Raw genomic sequence first — 18,339 nt, 5'->3', positions numbered from 1 at the left:
CAGACGAATGAAAAAGAGGGGAAAAATAGAAAACAAATAATAAACTGGTAGACCTAAATCCAAACATTATCAGTAATGGCATTAAATGCAACTGTTTAAAACACTTCAATAAAAAGATCAGAGGTTGTCAGAATGATTAACAAGACATGGACCAATTATATTCTGTCTATGAGAAACTCACTTCAAATATAGTGATATAGATAGGTTCAAAGTAAAAGGATGGAAAAAGACACTGTGCAAACACTCATATCAGACAGACTAGACTCAAAGCAAGAAACATTACAGGGGATAAAGGCATATATTACACAATGATAAAAGGGCCAATTCACAAGAAAACTTTACAGTCCTAAATGTGTATTATGTAACAACGATGACCTCAAAATACAGGCAGCAAAAACTGAGAGAAGTGAAAGGAGAAACACACAAATCCACAACTATAGTTGGAGACTTCAACACTCTTCTCATAAACCTCTGTAGAACTCACAGAAAGAAAATCAACAAGGATATAGAAGGAATGAAGAGCACCATCAACCAACTGGATCCAACCGGCATTTAGAGCACACTCTATCCAACAGTAACCAAGTATACATTTTTTTCCAGTGTACATGGACAGTTCACGAAGATAGACCATGCCCTGGGTCATAAAACAAACCTTAACAAATATAAGAGTTGGAAAAAAGTACAGTGTATGCTCTCTGCCCATAATGGTGTCAAAGTAGATATCACCAACAGAAAGATACGAGGAAAATTCCAAACCTTTGCAAATTCAACACTTCTAAGAAATCCACGAGTCAAAGAGGACGTCTCAAGAGAATTTAGAAAATATGTCGAACTGAATGAATGAAAATACAAATATAGAGTGTGTGAGATGTAGTTAAAGTCGCTTTTAGAGTAGAATTTATAGTATTAAATGCTTACATTATAAAAGGAGAAAGGTCTCAAGTAAACAAGTTCCCAACTTAAGAAACTGGAAGAAGAGGGATAGAGGAAGAAATAAAACCGTCCCTATTTGCAGTTGATGGGACTGTCTGCAGAGAAAATGTCAAGGAATCCACCCAAAAACTCCTAAAATTAATAAATGAGTTTAGCCAAGTTGCAAGGAACATGATCAACACACAAAAATCAATTATAGTTCTATACAGAGTACTAGCAATGTATGATTAGAAACTAAAATTTCAAAAATATCATTTACAGTATCTCCATTTGATAACTTTACAAATAAAACCCTGAGTGAATATATAGCAAATAGAATCCAGTAATATTTTAAAGGAATTATATAATTACTTAATCTAATAATTATGCAAAAACATATAGTATTTTAAATTAAAAAAAATACATAACACGTCATAACCAAGTTAGGTTTATCCCAGGAAAAGACGGAGGGTTTTACATTGACAAATTAATAATGGGGACTTGTCCTATTAATAGATTAAAGGAGAAAACATGCTAATTTCAGTAGATGCAGAACATTCAATATCTATCACGATAAAAAACTCTTAGCAAACATGGAAAAGAGGAAACCTCTGCAAAGAAAAAAAACAAGTAATTGTTTATACATGATCTAATTGTGTATGGAAAGTATGGAAATGTCTACAAGTAAGTTATTAGAAAGTTCTTTACATATTCTGAACCCAACTCCTTTGCCAGGTAGGTGATTCTCAAACATTTTCTTCAATTTGTGGCTTGTCCTTTCATCCTCTTAACAGTTTCTTTCCCAAAGGAAAAGATTTTCATTTTGATGAGATCTAATTTGTCAATTTTTTAATGGATCATACTTTTGGTGTCATATTTAAGAAATCTTTGCTTAACCTCAGATTACAAAGATTTTCGCCATGTTTTCTTCTAAAGTTTTGTAGTTTCACATTTTACATTTAGAGCTGTGATTCATTTTGCCTGGAGAGAAGATATTTACATGGACAACTGATAACGGGCTCACAACCAGAATATCTGAAGATCTACAATTTACTAAATACAAATTCAACATATAGAAATCAGCTATATTTCTATAGACTAAGTATAAAAGGACGAAATGAAATTTTTAAAAACACAAATATGTATATATGTGTATTTATATGTACATATAATGTATGTATATACCCACACACAGACACATAATTCTAAAATGTCAAGTTCCTAGGAATAAATCTAACCAAAGTTGTGTGGGTCTTCTACAGTGTAAAGTATAAAACTTTAAGAGAAATTAAAGACGACTCCCCAAAATGGAGAGATATACCACGTCCATGAATTTTAAAAATTGACATTGTAACTCAATGAAATTTCCCTAAATTGGTCTATAAATTCAGTACAATCACAACCAAAATCCCCACAGGTTCTTGGTAGATCTTGACAAGCTAATTCTAATCTGTGTAGGAGATGATCAAGCTATGGTATTGGAACAGCTCAGACAAATAGACAATGGAGTGAGAGAGCCCATGAACACACCCACCCGTGTATGGACATGTGATTTACAACACAGGTGGCACTGCAGAGAAGGGGGAAAATTGGTGCTGGGTCAATTACATATCCATCTGGGAAATTCGTGACCTCTGAGTAGAGAAAGATTTCTTCAAGTATCAATACGCAGTAACCAAAAATGAAAAGACAAATCAGACTAATTAGATTAAAATATATGAGTGAAAAGGCAAGCCACAGAGTGGGAGAAAATATTTTCCACATGTGTAACTGAAAAAGATATTTTCCACATGAACACCTCCAGAATGTATTAAGAATTCCAACAAGCAAATAAGAGAGGACAGTCAACCAAATAGAAACAAGAAACAAATGTTTCCCAAAAGAGGAAATCCAAAAGGCCTATAAACATGAAAAGGTCTTAACTAATTATCAGTCAAGAGAATGCAAATGAAAATCACATTGAGTACTATTCACGTCTGATTGGCTATAATTAAAAAGTTGGACAATACTAAGTATTGGCAAGCATGTAGAGCAACAGGACTTCCTGTACACTGCTGATGGCAATGTGAATTGGCACAATCGCTTTGCAAGAGTCTGGCATTATCTAGCAATGAAGACAGCAATTCCACTCCTAGGTATGTGCCCTGGATAAACTTGAGTACACCTGCACCAAGATACATTCACAAGAGCAGCATTGTTTGACACTGCCCAAACTGGAAACAACCCAGATGTCCATCAACAGGAGACTAGATAAATAAAATGATGGATTCCTGTGACACAACACTATACAGAAGAGGAATGGAAGGAAAAGAAAGAATGCTGAGCAAAGGACAAAGAGTACAGTGTCGTCAGGAGACACTTGGGGGGCATGGTGGGAACAGAAGCCAGGCTGAGTGGGTTAGAGACTGATCTGGAGCCAGAGAGCACAGACAACATTCAGGAAGCTCAGCTGAGGAAAGAGATGGGCAGATGGCAAGAGGCAGACCTCAGAGCTGAGGAGGGTTTGCTTTCAGGATAGGGCAAACTTGAGAATATGTGTGGGATGAAGAGAAGAATCGGGAAGGGGATGTGGAGAGAGAGGGAACCAAGGAGGCTGAGAAGTTGTGAGGGGACACAATGAAGACACAGGGGAGGCACGAGCTTTGAATCGCGGAAGGACGCCTCTTCCTCCGAGGTGCTCAACAGCAGGAGCTCTGGAGAGAGTTTTGGTGGACACGGGAGTGTTTGTGGAGCTCAGGTCATCTGACTCTATTTCTCTCGAGCTCCGGTGCCAGAATGAGAGGTAGGTGGCCGAGAAAGAAGACAGGGGAAGAGCGGGGCCCCAGGACCCCAGAGAGGGCTGGAAAATCAGCTGTGGGGAGTGGCCTCTGGAGTCAGAGAGAGGGGACTCAGTGGTCAGCTAAGCCTGGTGGGGTGGGGAAGGGGCAGCTGGGCTTAGCTGCGTGGATCTGTAAGACCCTGCTCTTCCAGCTGGTGGACGGCAGAGAGGTGAGCAGAGGAGGGGGCTGCCCAGGGTTGGAGAAGTGAGAAATGTGGGAGAAGTTCCAGGGTAGAGAGGGTCAGCTGTGAAGTCCAAGGTCCTGGCCTGGAAGGAGGAAAGTAAGGCCTGGGCAGAGGGTAGGCTTTGAAGAGAGAGGCCAGCCAAGAGAGGTCAGGAAGATGATGCTGAGCAGGTGGAGGAGGGCGGAGTGGGAAAAGGAAGGAGATGGAGCAGATCTGAACCATCAGGATACATAAAGTATCCAGCATTGTCTGATAAGAGCCACTAGCCTCCTGGGGCACTGTGCCTGTGGCTAGTCCAAACTGAGCTGTGCTCTAAGTGTAAAACACACACTGGATTCCAAATACTTAGTATGAAAAAAAGAACATTAGATATCGTATTAATAAATGTTTACATTGAATACTTATTTAAATGATAATATTTTCGATATATTGAGTTAAAATTAAAATTAATTTCACATGTTTCTTTTTACCTTTTTACTGTGGCTACTAGAAATATTTAAATTACTCATGTGGTTTGCATAATACTCCCGTTGCAGGGCACTGGCACAGATACGCCCTCCCAGGGACGTGGATTGTCTCCGTCATGCCTGTGGCCCCAGCACCTGGAACAGGGCCCTGCACAGAGAGACCTCAGTGATGGTGTGTGTGTGAAGTGGTCACTGGAGGAGAAAGTAAATTCATGGATGAATGAGAGACGGGATGAACGAGGATTCTACAGCTGTTGCAGGACACGGTCAGTTCCTTCTAAATTGCTGAGGATTACGTCTGAGTACACACATGACGGAAAGGGAAGCAGAGGGAGTTAGAACTGAGGAAAGCTCACTGAGGCTTTGAGGGAGGGGGTCTCAAAGAGCATTTGATGGGACCTCACTTAATATAAGGACCCAAGAGCCTGGACCCTTGCCTCACCCATTTTTTTCTTTCTAAAAAAGTACTCCTGTAGCCCTTTAATATATGCCAGGGACTGTCCTTGGCATTTTGCATGTATTAACTCATTTAAACTTCATGTCATCCTGTGAGGTAGGCACTCTTATTGTCCCTCTTTGACAGATAAGGAACCTAAGGCACAGAGATGGTAAGTAACTCACCCAGGATGACCCAGTAAGTGGTGTAACTGGTATTTGATCAGGCCATCTGTCCCCAGCGTCTATACCATAACTACTACACCACCCTGTCTCTCTTATCCTGTCATCTCACCTCATCCCCAAGCTGCTCTCCAATAGAGACATAGGTTTCTTTTCTCTCCCTTGATGACCTCTCTATCACCTCCAGTCCCTCAGACTCACATTCCTGGAGAAAGTTCTCCATGAAACTTGCTCTCTGGAAACAACTGTTAAGTAACCCCCCAAGTGCCCCACAAATGAGTCACAAATACACCACAGCTGCGTGGTCGAATACAACAACCAAGTCACCCGGCCTCCCCGGTTCCCTCTGCCTCATCCCTGAGCCTGGCCCACACCGCCTTCTCCCTTCCCAGCCAGGAGGCTCCTCTCCCAGACCTGGCCTTGGCCCACCTGCCTTCCCGGGCAGACTCGAGGGAAGTGAGTGTTGGAGGAGCCTGAGGCCTCACAGCTCTAAGCAACTGCTTCACCTGTTAGTCTAGCACATGCCTTCCAGGTGACTGCAGGGGACAGATCAGGGGGTTTCCAGACACCACCCTGGCCAGTGCCCGGGAGATGCCTCAGTCCCCCCCACCAGGAACTCCATTCCACCTCAGCTTGGATCCCTTCAGTGACAGAGTAGCCCTGAATTCCCACCCACTGGGAGCAGCCCTAGCCTAGGATCTCCCCTTCAGGGCCAAACACAGACAGGAACACTAAGAAGGAACCCACAGGCCATCTTCCTCTCCTTCTCTCTCTCATTAAATTGTGGATAATAATCCATTTAATTATTCTCCCAACTAGAAGTAGTTTAATTCCTTTGAAGAATCTTGCAAGGTAGCTTGGCTAGGCAGCAAGTGGGACAGTCCAGTGCTTCTGGTGGGGGGGCCAGGGTCTTCCACTCGCCTGTCTTTGGGTCCAGCAAGTAGGCGTTTGGATTGATGGTGTAGTCCCTTTTCTGAACATCAGTGGCTGTGGTGACACCCCCACATACAAACACCCTGCCATCTCCGATGGAGCATATAGCATGGGACACATCCAGGGGGCAGCTGTTGGGCAAGAGAGGAAGTAACGTGCTCATCTTGTTGGCCTTTGTCTTCTGCAGGTTGATTTCCATGCTCTGCCTGTGGCTGTGCATGCAGAGGATGTTGTCCTGATTGAAAGAGAGCAGGGGCCGGTGGTTGAACTCGATGGGGAAGGTGATACTCTGGACAACCTCCCCAGTGTTGGTGTCAAAGCAGTCCACCACTCCAACTCGGGAGATATAGCCCTTCACCAAGCACCGCCCAGTGACAATGTACAGGTTCTGGTCACCCCTGGTGATCACGGCTGTGCCATCCATAGGGATGCTCATCTTCCCTGCCAGGGACCAGACCTCTTTCCATTCATCATAACAATAGATGTTAGAGACATACTGCCTTGGGGCAATGCTCCCACCCACTGAGTACACTGTCCCCCTACAGGTCACCATGGTGTGGAAGACAAGACCAAGTGGCAGGTCAGGCAACTTGGTCCAGGAATTATCATCCATGTCATACCGCCAAGACATCTTCAGCCCTGAAATCCGGTCTGTGGTGCCACCAGAGATGTAGATGTAGCGACCAGTAGAGGTGGCACTGAGTGCTGCTGCTCGATAGGGCATCTCTGAGAGCTTCAACCACAGGTTCTCCTGGATGACATAGGCAAACACTCCATCGTTGAACTGGCCCTGGGCCTTTTGGCCACCAAGGATGACCACCGAATCAAGCAGGGCCCCTTTCCGCTGGTAGCTCAGCAGGCTGGATGGCCTGTCTTGCTGTCGTTCCACAAGGACACTCTCAATCAGGGATGTGTGGCCTGAGCTGTTCTCCATGTCCATCAACTTGTTGCTGGCAAACATCAGTGTCTTGTTGGAGACGGCATTGAGATTGATGTAATAGAAGAACTTCTTGAAATACTTCTCCCGCTCATCCTTCCGGAAGTACACCCAATGTAGGAGTGCACTGAGAGCCTGGTCCTCATTGAGCACATGCAAGTTTTCATCTTGAAGCAGACGGCCAAAGATGACAGGTGGACAGCACATGAAGTCATCAGGCATGGAGCCCTCAGGACTGGCCCAGTAGTGGAAGTTGTCGCGGATGCCAGAGTACGCCAAGTCTGATACCTCTTTGAGCCCAAACATCTCGGCCAAGATGAGGTAACGCAGGCAGTTGGCATGGCGGATGGACTTAATCAGAACATCATTACAGTGGTTTCGAAGGCGTGGTGTGTTGAAATACTGGGCCCCACGAAGGAGCTCCTCCACGTTCTGCTCTGAGATCACCACCTTGCCGCTGTAGAAGTAGTCCAGGAGCTGGTCCACCGTGGCTGGACTCAGGTAGTTGGGATCAAGGGTGATGAAGAGCTCATTGGTGCTCTTCACATCATTTCTGGAGATGAGGCTTTTGACTGCTGGAGAGATAGCAGCCAGCACGTTGCGATGTGCAAAGAAGACATGGTTGTCCACAGTCAGGGCCACGTCCCAGTACTCTTTGCGTTTCCTCTGTTCATTGAGCTTCTGCAGCAGGAAGCTGTCGTAGTTTTTCTCGGTGAATTCCAATTCCATGATGTTTCTTGTTAGCTGAGGCAGAAGGTCAGCAGCAGGTACTGGAGAAAAGATTCTCTCAGGCCACTGGGATTCAGATTCATGGTCACTTGCAGAGCAGTTGATGGGGGAGGAGTAGAGGATGGGAGAGAGGATGATGTCATAGAGTCGATGAGGTCATCACAATGCAGGTCCCCCTGAGGCCTTCCTCAAGAGGCTCAGGGTCTTTCTCCCCTCTGAAGGCTCCAACCTGCCAAGGCCAGGTACCCTATCAGGACTTGGGCCCAGGGCCCAGATCTCAGGAGGAAACTCAGAGATGGGTTATGACTCCTGGGACCTTCAAAGCTCAGTCCAAGGCTGCTTCTGGAATATCAGAGCCAGTTGGGTAGGTGGTGGTGCAAGGAGGGATAAGGGAGGCTGGGGGAAGGAAAGAGATTATTAGATCATCCAGAAGAATCGTCTCAGTGTACAGGAGGGAAACTGAGGCCCAGACGAGAGAAGGGACTTGCCCAAGATCACACAGCCAGTTGGAAATAGAAAGTAGAGCAGGGCCTGGAACCCAAGCCTTCTGGAACTTAGTACTCTTTCCACCCTTCCCGGAAGCTCCTCACTACTCAGCTTTCCCCAGTCTCTGATTCTCAGGCAAGGAAATAGCTTTCTCTGCCAAGGTTCTGGCCATCAGAGAAGAAAGCCTCCGTCCTTTGGCTTCTGACCTTTGTGGCCACAGAGACCACTCTTCTTTAAAACAGAGGGAGAGGTGGGGACCACTCCATGGAGCAGGGATGCCAGAGTCAGCATCCAGAGAGTGGGGATGGGAGGGCCTCTAAAGCCCTGATTACGTCAGTTCCTAGGCAAACTGGGACGTCCTCTGAATATTTCCAAGGCTCTAGTTGTAAAAGGTTGGGGGCTGCGGTGGGTCAGCTCTCCCCATCAAGTGTGGACTTGGACACATTGCCCAGACTCTCTAAACCTCAGTTTCCTCAGGTGTGAGATAGCTTCATAGGTTGTTAAGAGTGTACATGAGAAAAGACTAGAGAGGGTTAGCACAGAGTTTGGCTCACAGCAAATGTTCAATAAACGCTAGGTGCCATATTGTTGTTAGTGCCCTCGAGTGGATTCGGACTCCTAAAGACCCTGTGGACAGCAGAGCAGAGCCCTGCCTGGTCTTTCTGTGCCATCCTCTCACCTTCCGCTGCACCAGACAATGCTCTGCTGCTGTTCACAGGGTTTTCATGGCCAATTTTTTCGGAAGTGGGTGACTAGGTCCTTCTTCCTAGTCTGTCTTAGTCTGGAAGCTCCGCTGAAACCTGTCCACCATGGGTGACTCTGCTGGTATTTGAAATCCCAGTGGCGTAGCTTTCAGCATCACAGCAACATGCAGATGCCACAGTATGACAACTGACAGATGGGTGGTGGAGTTCCCTGAGTGGGGAACAAACCCAGGCTGCAGTGATGAGAGCACCAAATCTTAACCAGTAGACCACCAGGCTGTCTATAATAGCTCTATTGAAGTATAATTCACATAGCATAAAATTCACCCCTTTAAAGCATACAGTTCAGTGGCTTTTAGTATATTCATAGTTGTGCAACCATCACCACAATCTAAATTTAGAATATTTTCATTACCTCAAAGAGAAACCCTGTGCTGATTAGTGTAGTGGTCACTCCCAATTCCCCTACCTCACAGCCTATGGCAACCAGTAATCTACTTTCTGTTTCTATGGATTTGACTATTCTGGACATTTCCTGTAAATGGAGTCATACAATATGTAGCCTTTGGGGTCTAGCCTTTTTCCCTCAGCATAATGTTTCCAAGATTCCTCATGTTGAGCCAACCCTGAGGGCCTAGCAGTTAAAGTTCCGCACACTCTGCTTTGGCGGCCCAAGTTTGCTTCCTTGGCACAGAACCACACCACTCATCTGTCAGTAGCCATGCTGTGGCAGTGGCTCACATAGAAGAACCAGAAGAACTTACAACTATACAGAACCATGTACTAGGGCTTTGAGGGGGAAAAAGAAGGAAAAAGGAGGAAGATTGGCAACAGATGTCAGCTCAGGGTGAATCTTCCCCTGCAAAAAAAATAAAATAAAATAAGATTCATCATGTTGTAGCATGTGTCAGTACTTCATTCCATTTTACAGCTGAATAATATTCTGTTGTATGGATATATCACATTTTATTTATCCATTTATCAGTTAATGGGCATCTGGGTTGTTTCTACTTCGTGACTACTATGAATAAGGCTGCTGTGAGCATTGTGGACAAATTTTTGTGTGGACTTATGTTTTCAGTTCTCTTGCGGATATACCCAGGAGTGGAACTGCTGAGTCATTTAACATTTTGAGGGACTGACAAACTGCTTACCATTTTATGATCCCACTAGCAATGTATGAGGGTTCTAATTTATCCACATTCTCTCCAACATTTGTTATTATCTGTCATTTTTATTTTAGCCATATGAAGTGGTATCTCATTGTGGTTTTGATTGGCTTTTCCCTAAGGACTAATGATGTTGAGCATTTTTTCATGTGCTTATTGGCCATTTATACATCTCTTTTGGAGAAATATCTATTCGGATCCTTTGCCCATTTTTTTTTTTATTAATGTTATGATAGGTTACAACTTTGTGAGATTTCAGTTGTACATTTTTGTTAGTCATGTTGTGGGTACACCACTTCCCCCTTTGTGCCCTCTCCCCACCCCCCCTTTTCCCTGGTAACCACCGATCAGATCTCCTTGTCAATATATTAACTTCCACCTATGAGTGGAGTCATATAGAGTTCATTTTTCTCTGACTGGCTTATTTAGCTTAACATAATACCCTCGAGGTCCATCCACGTTGCTGCGAATGGGCCAATTTTGTCTTTTTTTTATGGCTGAGTAGTATTCCATTGTGTATATATACTATATCTTCTTTATCCAATCATCAGTTTCTGGGCATGTAGGTTGGTTCCACGTCTTGGCTATTGTAAATAATGCTGCGATGAACATAGGTGTGCAAGGGACTCTTGGGATTTCTGATTTCAGGTTCTTAGGATAGATACCCAGTAATGGGATGGCTGGGTCATAGGGTATTTCTATTTTTAACTTTTTGAGAAATCTCCATACTGTTTTCCATAGTGGCTGTACCAGTTTGCATTCCCACCAACAGTGTAGGAGGGTTCCTTTTTCTCCACAACCTCTCCAACATTTGTCGCTCTTGGTTTTGGATGTTTTTGCCAATCTAACGGGTGTAAGGTGATATCTTAGTGTAGTTTTGATTTGCATTTCCCTGATGATTAGCGATGATGAACATCTTTTCATGTGTCTGTTGGCCATATTCATATCTTCTTTTGAGAAATGTCTGTTCATGTCCTCTGCCCATTTTTTGATTGGGTTGTTTGTTTTTTTGTTGTTAAGCCCTGTGAGTTCTTTGTATATTATGGAGATTAACCCTTTGTCGGATAAGTGGCTTGTAAATATTTTTTCCCAATTAGTGAGCTGTTTTTTTGTTTCAATCCTGTTTTCCCTTGCCTTAAAGAAGCTCTTTAGTCTGATGAAGTCCCATTTGTTTATTCTTTCTATTGTTTCCCTCAACTGAGGAGTTATAGTGTCCGAAAAGATTCTTTTGAAACTGATGTCAAAGAGTGTACTGCCTATATTCTCTTCCAGAAGACTTATTGTTTCAGGCCTAATCTTTAGGTCTTTGATCCATTTTGAGTTTATTTTGGTGTGTGGTGAAAAAGAATGGTCAATTTTCAATCTTTTGCATGTGGCTGTCCAGTTTTCCCAGCACCATTTGTTGAAGAGACTTTCTTTTCCCCATTGTAGGCCCTCTGCTCCTTTGTCGAAGATTAGCTGGCCATAGATGTGTGGTTTTATCTCTGGGCTTTCAATTCTGTTCCATTGATCTGTGGACCTGTTTTTGTACCAGTACCATGCTGTTTTGATCACTGTAGCTTTGTAGTATGTTTTGAAATCAGGGATTGTGATTCTGCCAGCTTTGTTTTTCTTGCTCAGGATTGCTTTAGCAATTCGCGGTCTTTTGTTGCCCCATATGAATTTTAGGATTCTTTGTTCAATTTCTGTGAAGAATGTTCTTGGGATTCTGATTGGGATAGCATTGAATCTGTAGATTGCTTTAGGTAGTATGGACATTTTAACTATGTTTATTCTTCCAATCCATGTGCATGGAATGTCTTTCCATCTCTTTATGTTGTCGTCAATTTCTTTCAAGAAAGTCTTGTAGTTTTCATTGTATAGATCCTTCACTTCCTTGGTTAAGTTTATCCCAAGGTATTTTATTCTTTTCGTTGCGATTGTGAATGGGATTGAGTTCTTGAGTTCTTTTTCTGTTAGTTCATTGTTAGTGTATAGAAATGCTACTGATTTATGTATGTTGATTTTATACCCTGCTACTTTGCTGTAGTTGTTGATTATTTCTAATAGTTTTTCTATGGATTCTTTGGGGTTTTCTATATATAAGATCATGTCGTCTGCAAACAGCGAGAGTTTTACTTCTTCATTGCTTATATGGATTCCTTTTATTTCTTTTTCCTGCTGAATTGCTCTGGCCAACACCTCCAGTACTATGTTGAATAGGAGTGGTGAAAGTGGGCACCCTTGTCTTGTTCCTGTCCTCAGAGGGATGGCTTTCAGTTTTTGTCCGGTGAGTATGATGTTGGCTGTGGGTTTGTCATATATGGCCTTTATTATGTTGAGGTACTTTCCTTCTATACCCATTTTGTTGAGGGTTTTTATCATAAATGGGTGTTGGATCTTGTCGAATGCTTTCTCTGCATCTATTGAGATGATCATGTGGTTTTTGTTTTTCATTTTGTTAATGTAGTGTATCAGTTGATTGACTTGCAGATGTTGAACCATCCCTGTGTCCCTGGTATAAATCCCACTTGATCATGGTGTATAATCTTTTTGATGTATTGCTGTATTCGGTTTGCCAAAATTTTGTTGAGGATTTTTGCATCGATGTTCATCAGTGATATTGGCCTGTAGTTCTCCTTCTTTGTGTTGTCCTTGTCAGGTTTGGGGATCAGAGTGATGCTGGCTTCATAGAATGTGTTAGGGAGTACTCCATCTTCCTCAATTTTCTGGAATAGTTTGAGAAGAATAGGTATTAAGTCTTCTTTGAATGTTTGGTAGAATTCTCCAGAGAAGCTGTCTGGTCCTGGACTCTTATTTTTGGGGAGGTTTTTGATTACCATTTCTATTTCCTTACTTGTGATTGGCCTATTCAGATTCTCCATTTCTTCCTGATTCAGTTTGGGGAGATTGTAGGAGTCTAGGAATTTGTCCATTTCTTCCAGGTTGTTCAATTTGTTGGTATATAGTTTTTCATAGTATTCTCTTATGATCCCTTGTATTTCATTGGTATCTGTTGTGATTTCTCCTCTCTCATTCCTAATTTTATTTATTTGCGATTTCTCTCTTCTTTTCTTGGTGAGTCTGGCTAAAGGTTTGTTGATTTTGTTAATTTTTTCGAAGAACCAACTCTTTGTTTCATTGATCCTTTCTATTGTCTTTTTTGTTTCAATATCGTTTATTTCTGCCCTTATTTTTATTATTTCCCTCCTTCTACTGACTCTGGGCTTTGTTTGTTCTTCTTTTTCTAGTTCTGTTAGGTGTCGTTTGAGGTTGCTTATGTGAGCTTTTTCTTGTTTAGTGAGGTGAGCCTGTATTGCGATGAATTTCCCTCTTAGGACTGCTTTTGCTGCATCCCAAATGATTTGGTATGTCGTGTTCTCATTTTCATTTGTCTCCAGATAATATTTGATTTCTTCTTTAATTTCTTCAATGATCCATTGTTTGTTCAGAAGCGTGTTTAGTCTCCACATTTTTGCACCTTTCTCTGCTTTTTTCTTGTAGTTGATTTCTAGTTTCATAGCATTATGATCAGAAAAGATGCTTGATATTATTTCAACTCTCTTGTATTTATTGATGTTTGCTTTGTTTCCCAAAATATGGTCAATCCTTGAGAATGTTCCATGTGCACTTGAGAAGAATGTGTAACCTGCTGTTTTTGGATGAAGTGTTCTATATATATCTATTAAGTCCATCTGGTCTAATTTTTCATTTAATTCTATAATTTCCTTGTTGATTTTCTGTCTGGATGATCTATCCATTGGTGTTAATGGGGTGTTGAGGTCCCCTACTATTGTTGTATTGTTGTTGATGTCTTCTTTCAGTTCTATTAAGAGTTGCTTTACAAATTTTGGTGCTCCTGTGTTGGGTGCGTATATATTTATAAGTGTTATGTTTCTTGGTGGAGAGTCCCTTTTATCATTATATACTGTCCCTCTTTGTCTTTCTTTATCTGTTTTGCTTTGAAGTCTACCTTGTCTGATATTAGTATAGCGACACCTGCTTTCTTTTGTTCATTATTAGCTTGGAGTATTGTTCTCCATCCCTTCACTCTGAGTCTGTGTTTGTCTTTGGGGCTGAGGTGTGTTTCCTGGAGGCAGCATATTGTTGGGTCTTGTTCTTTTATCCATCCTGCCACTCTGTGTCTTTTGATTGGGGAGTTCAATCCATTTACATTTAGAGTGATTATTGAGATGTGGGGGCCTACCACTACCATTTTGTGTCTTGTTTTCCGGTTTTCTTCAATTTCCTTTGTTTCTCGTTCCATGGTTTAATCTGTTCTGATGAAGAGCTGCTACTCTCTGTTGTTGTCCTTCTACTTATCTCCTCTGCTCTTGGTTTTGTAGCCCCTTTCCTTTTTTCGGTTTTTCAGGAATGAGGGTTTTCCTGAGGATTTCCTGAAGAGGAGGTTTTGTGGCAATGAACTCACTTAATTTTTGTTTATCTGGGAAATTTTTTATTTCTCCATCGTATTTGAAGGATATTTTCGCTGGGTAGAGAATTCTCGGCTGTAGGTTTTTGTCCTGCAGATTTTTGAATATATCATTCCACTCTCTTCTAGCCTGTGAAGTTTCTGCTGAGAAATCTGCTGATAGCCTGATGGGGGTTCCTTTGTAGGTTAGTTTCTTTTGCCTGGCTGTCCTTAGTATTTTCTCCTTGTCATTGACTTTTGCTAGCTTCACTACTATATGCCATGGGGTTGGTCTTCTTGCATTGATAAAGTTTGGAGATCTATTGGCTTCTGTCACCTGAAGATCCATCTCTCTCACCAGATTTGGGAAGTTCTCAGCCATTATTTCTTTGAATAGGCTTTCTGCCCCTTTCTCCTTCTCTTCTCCCTCTGGTATACCTATAATCCTTATGTTGCACCTCCTAATTGTGCCTGATAATTCTCGGAGAGTTTCTTCATTTCTTTTTAGTCTTACTTCTCTGTCCTCCTCTGCCTGCAGCATTTCTATATTCCCATCTTCCAAATTGCTAATTCTTTCCTCCATATTATCAGCCCTACTGTTCAGTGCATCTAGATTTTTCTTAATCTCCTCTATTGTGTTCTTCATTTCCAGTATTTCTTTTGGTTCTTCTTTATCATATCAAACTCTTTTGTGACATAGCTCCTGAGCTCGTTGAATTGTCTATCTGAATTCTCTCTTAACTCATTGAGTATTTTAATGATGGCTGTTTTGAAGTCATCGTCATTTAGGTTATATATCTCATTTTCTTTGGGATTGTTTTCTGTGTATTTGTTATTTTCCTTCTGTTCTGGAGATTTAATGTATTTTTTCATATTGCTTGATGTTGTAGCTTTGTGCCTCCGCATAGAGATAGAGTTTAGTTGCTCCTTCCACTTGTTTCTGCTGGTGTGGTGGGGGAGCAGCTGTTTATACTGCACCAACCAAGAACCCTATCCGCAGTTGCTAACTGGGCCTGGGCCCCTCCTCGTAGTCACAGTGGTCCTTTGGATTCCCTCTTCTGCCATGGGGGCCATCATGGAGGGGCTTCAGGCTGCTGGTGCCTACTGTTGCAGCCCACGTAAACGTGCTCCCTCCTTGGGGTCTGCAATGGTGTTATGGGCTTTTCCAGCGGCCAGGGGTAGGATCACTTATATTTGCCGCTCCGTCACTGTCAGCACCCACAAAATCTCACTTGTCCACTATGGGTCGCAGCAGAGCTACTGGCATCTTCTACAGTCTGTGGTTAGCTCACCTAGCTATGCTACTTTTGTCCCGGGGTCTTCCAGCCTTGTGGCTCCTGGATGGGTGCTCTCTACTAGTGCTGTGCAGAGGCTTTCCCTGAGGCTGCTGTGAGCCTGTAGGGTTTCCCCCTAGGCTACAGAGCTGGGTCGCTGGAACTCCACCCAGCCCCAGTCCTGTTCCCCAGGAACTCGGGGAGCCCTTTGCCCTGTCTGGGGGATAGCCGGAGATCCTGATTTCAGTGGTAGCTGGTCAGCTGCTGCACTGCCTGATATTCTTCTCTCCGGGACCCTCCCGATGTTGTGGATGCTGGGCATGGCCCCTCCGCTAATAGCAGACAGAGAGTTTTGTCTGCTGCCCGGGTGGAACTCTGGAGCTTCCCCTCCGGGCCGCAGAGCTGGCCTCTGGAGCTTCACCCAGCCCCAGTCCTCTCTGAGATCTCCAGCAATCCCTAGCCCCACGGGGCGAGCAACGGCAGCTGGGGGTCACCTCGCCCTCTGGGATTCTATCCGGGACTTTCCCGGAGTTCTGAATGCTGGGCGTAGACCCTCCACTAATGGCAGACAGAGAGTTTTGTCTGCTGCCCGGGCAGAACTCTGGAGCTTCCCCTCCGGGCCGCGGGGCTGGCCTCTGGAGCTTCACCCAGCCCCAGTCCTCTCCGAGATCTCCGGCAATCCCTAGTCCCACGGGGCGGCCAATGGCAGCTGGGGGGTCACCTCTCCCTCTGGGATTCTCTCCGGAAATCCGGGACTTTCCCGGAGTTGTGAATGCTGGATGTGGCCCCTCCGCTAATGGCAGACAGAGAGTTTTGTCTGCTGCCCGGGTGGAACTCTGCGGAGCCGGCCTCTGGAGCTTCACCCAGCCCCAGTCCTCTCTGAGATCTCCGGCAATCTCTTTCCCCACTGTGCAGGCAGTGGCAGCCGGGGGGCCGCCGTACCCTCTGTGATTCTCTCTGGGACCCTCCGGGCACCGTGAACACTAGGCGGGATTTCCCCGTCAATGGCGGGGCGAGGCTCTCCCCGCATGCTCAAGTGTGTAACTCTAGAGTTTCCCTCTGCGTTTAGGAGTAATTGCGGGGGGTTTAGGTAGGGTTCTGGTCACCTGTTTCCACCGTCGCTCCTCTGGTGTGTGCTCGCTCCTGCCCTAGATGTGTGTTGATCTTCTGGGGGCGTCCGTTGGAAGAAAGCCGCTTGCAGGTACTAGGCTGTTCGGTCAGGGTCGGAGAGTTTTCACCTATCTCCACATCCTCCCGGAGGGAAGTCTGTCCGCCTTCTGATGTATAGTCGCGTGGGTCTCTCAGACGTCCTGAGATGCTGTCTGGATATCCTTTGTTAAGCGATGAGTGTCCAAATAATTGTAGACTCGAAGGGGGAGAGACAAAGAGGACCACTCACGGTGCCATCTTAGATCCTCCCCTCTCCCTTTGCCCATTTTTAATTGGGTTGTTTTTCTTTTTATTGTTGAGTTGTAAGAATTCTATAGTTCTAGATATAAGTTGCTTATCAAATATATGATTTGCAAATATTCTCTCTAATTCTATAGGTTGTCTTTTCTACTTTCTTGATGGTGTCTTTTGAAGAACAAAGTTTTTAATTTTTGAAAATTTAATTGATCTATTTTTATAAAACATGAGAGAAGAATCACCCTTTTATCCCTGTGACAGATGGCAATAGTTTGGAACAGTGATTCTCAAAAACTTTTGACCATGACCCACAGTAAGCAGCACATTTTACTGTGTGATCCATCGCACTAAACATATTTATAAAACACTGCTTAGCCTTACTCTAAGTGGTGCTATTCTCTATTTTAAATGTCTAGCCTGACAACTGTAGTCTTTAGATTGGAGTTTTTAGTATATTTACTTTAAAATTTTAAAAATTAAAAACGATTTTGGGGGGATCATTTCAGCCTAGAAATGCAATTATTAGTTCTACTACCCATTACACTGGATCAAGTAAAAATAGGTAACCCAACTGCTATTTAAACTAAATTTTGTTTTTCTTTATGGAAAATAAAATGGTAATGGTTACTATATCATCTCTTAGCTGCAACTCCAAAGAAATGTAGAAAATTAAAGGGATATAACTGCGGGTTAAGTGAATCAGGCTACATTCGTTCATAAGAAGCAAATATGGTTTAGATTTGAACTAAATCCGCATAGTTGTAAGTCGGCTCCACTCTCCGTTGTCCAGCCGCCCTTGGGCTTCTTCGTAGGATGTGCGTGATTTTATGTGCAGAGGAAGGCAGAGTGAAGGAATGACAAAGGAGCTTGTGAAGAAATGTCTAAGGAATCGAGAGTCTGGAACCTGGAGAATACATAGGGCATTATCCTCAAGTACCCGAAGGTCTGCCACGAGGGGAGATTATGGGACTTGCTTTGGTGACAGCAGCAGGCAAAGAAATTCCAGTAAGAATTTGGAGATAGAGGTCATACCTTACTCATCTTTGTGCCCCAGCACATAGTGGTCGTGTCTGGAACAAAGCAAGGACTCCGTATATACTTACGACGTTGAACTTATGATATTGAACTTAAGCTCACAATAAAGAACTTTCAGACAAACTCCAAGCTGCCTGACAAGAGAAAGAAGGCTTAGAAATATGGTGGTTTCCCTGTCATTGGAGGTGTTCAGATGTGTTGGACAACCATTCGTGGTACAGGTCGTAGAAGGGAGTGAGATATTAACCTGAACCAATAGTCCTAAAGCTCCTGTC

The 18,339-nt window shown here is 43.5% G+C and overlaps 1 protein-coding gene across 1 annotated transcript; it reads right to left on the bottom strand.

Moving 5' to 3' along the window:
- Positions 1-5,826: 5,826 nt before the first annotated feature.
- LOC106827617 (calicin-like) lies at positions 5,827-7,599 on the bottom strand. Its single transcript, XM_014835540.3, has one exon. The coding sequence runs from the start codon at positions 7,597-7,599 to the stop codon at positions 5,827-5,829; it is 1,773 nt and encodes a 590-aa protein (XP_014691026.1).
- Positions 7,600-18,339: the final 10,740 nt, after the last annotated feature.

This window comes from Equus asinus, chromosome 10, assembly GCF_041296235.1.
Source record: "Equus asinus isolate D_3611 breed Donkey chromosome 10, EquAss-T2T_v2, whole genome shotgun sequence".
NCBI lineage: Eukaryota > Metazoa > Chordata > Mammalia > Perissodactyla > Equidae > Equus > Equus asinus.
This window is presented reverse-complemented; position numbering and strand designations above follow the sequence as displayed.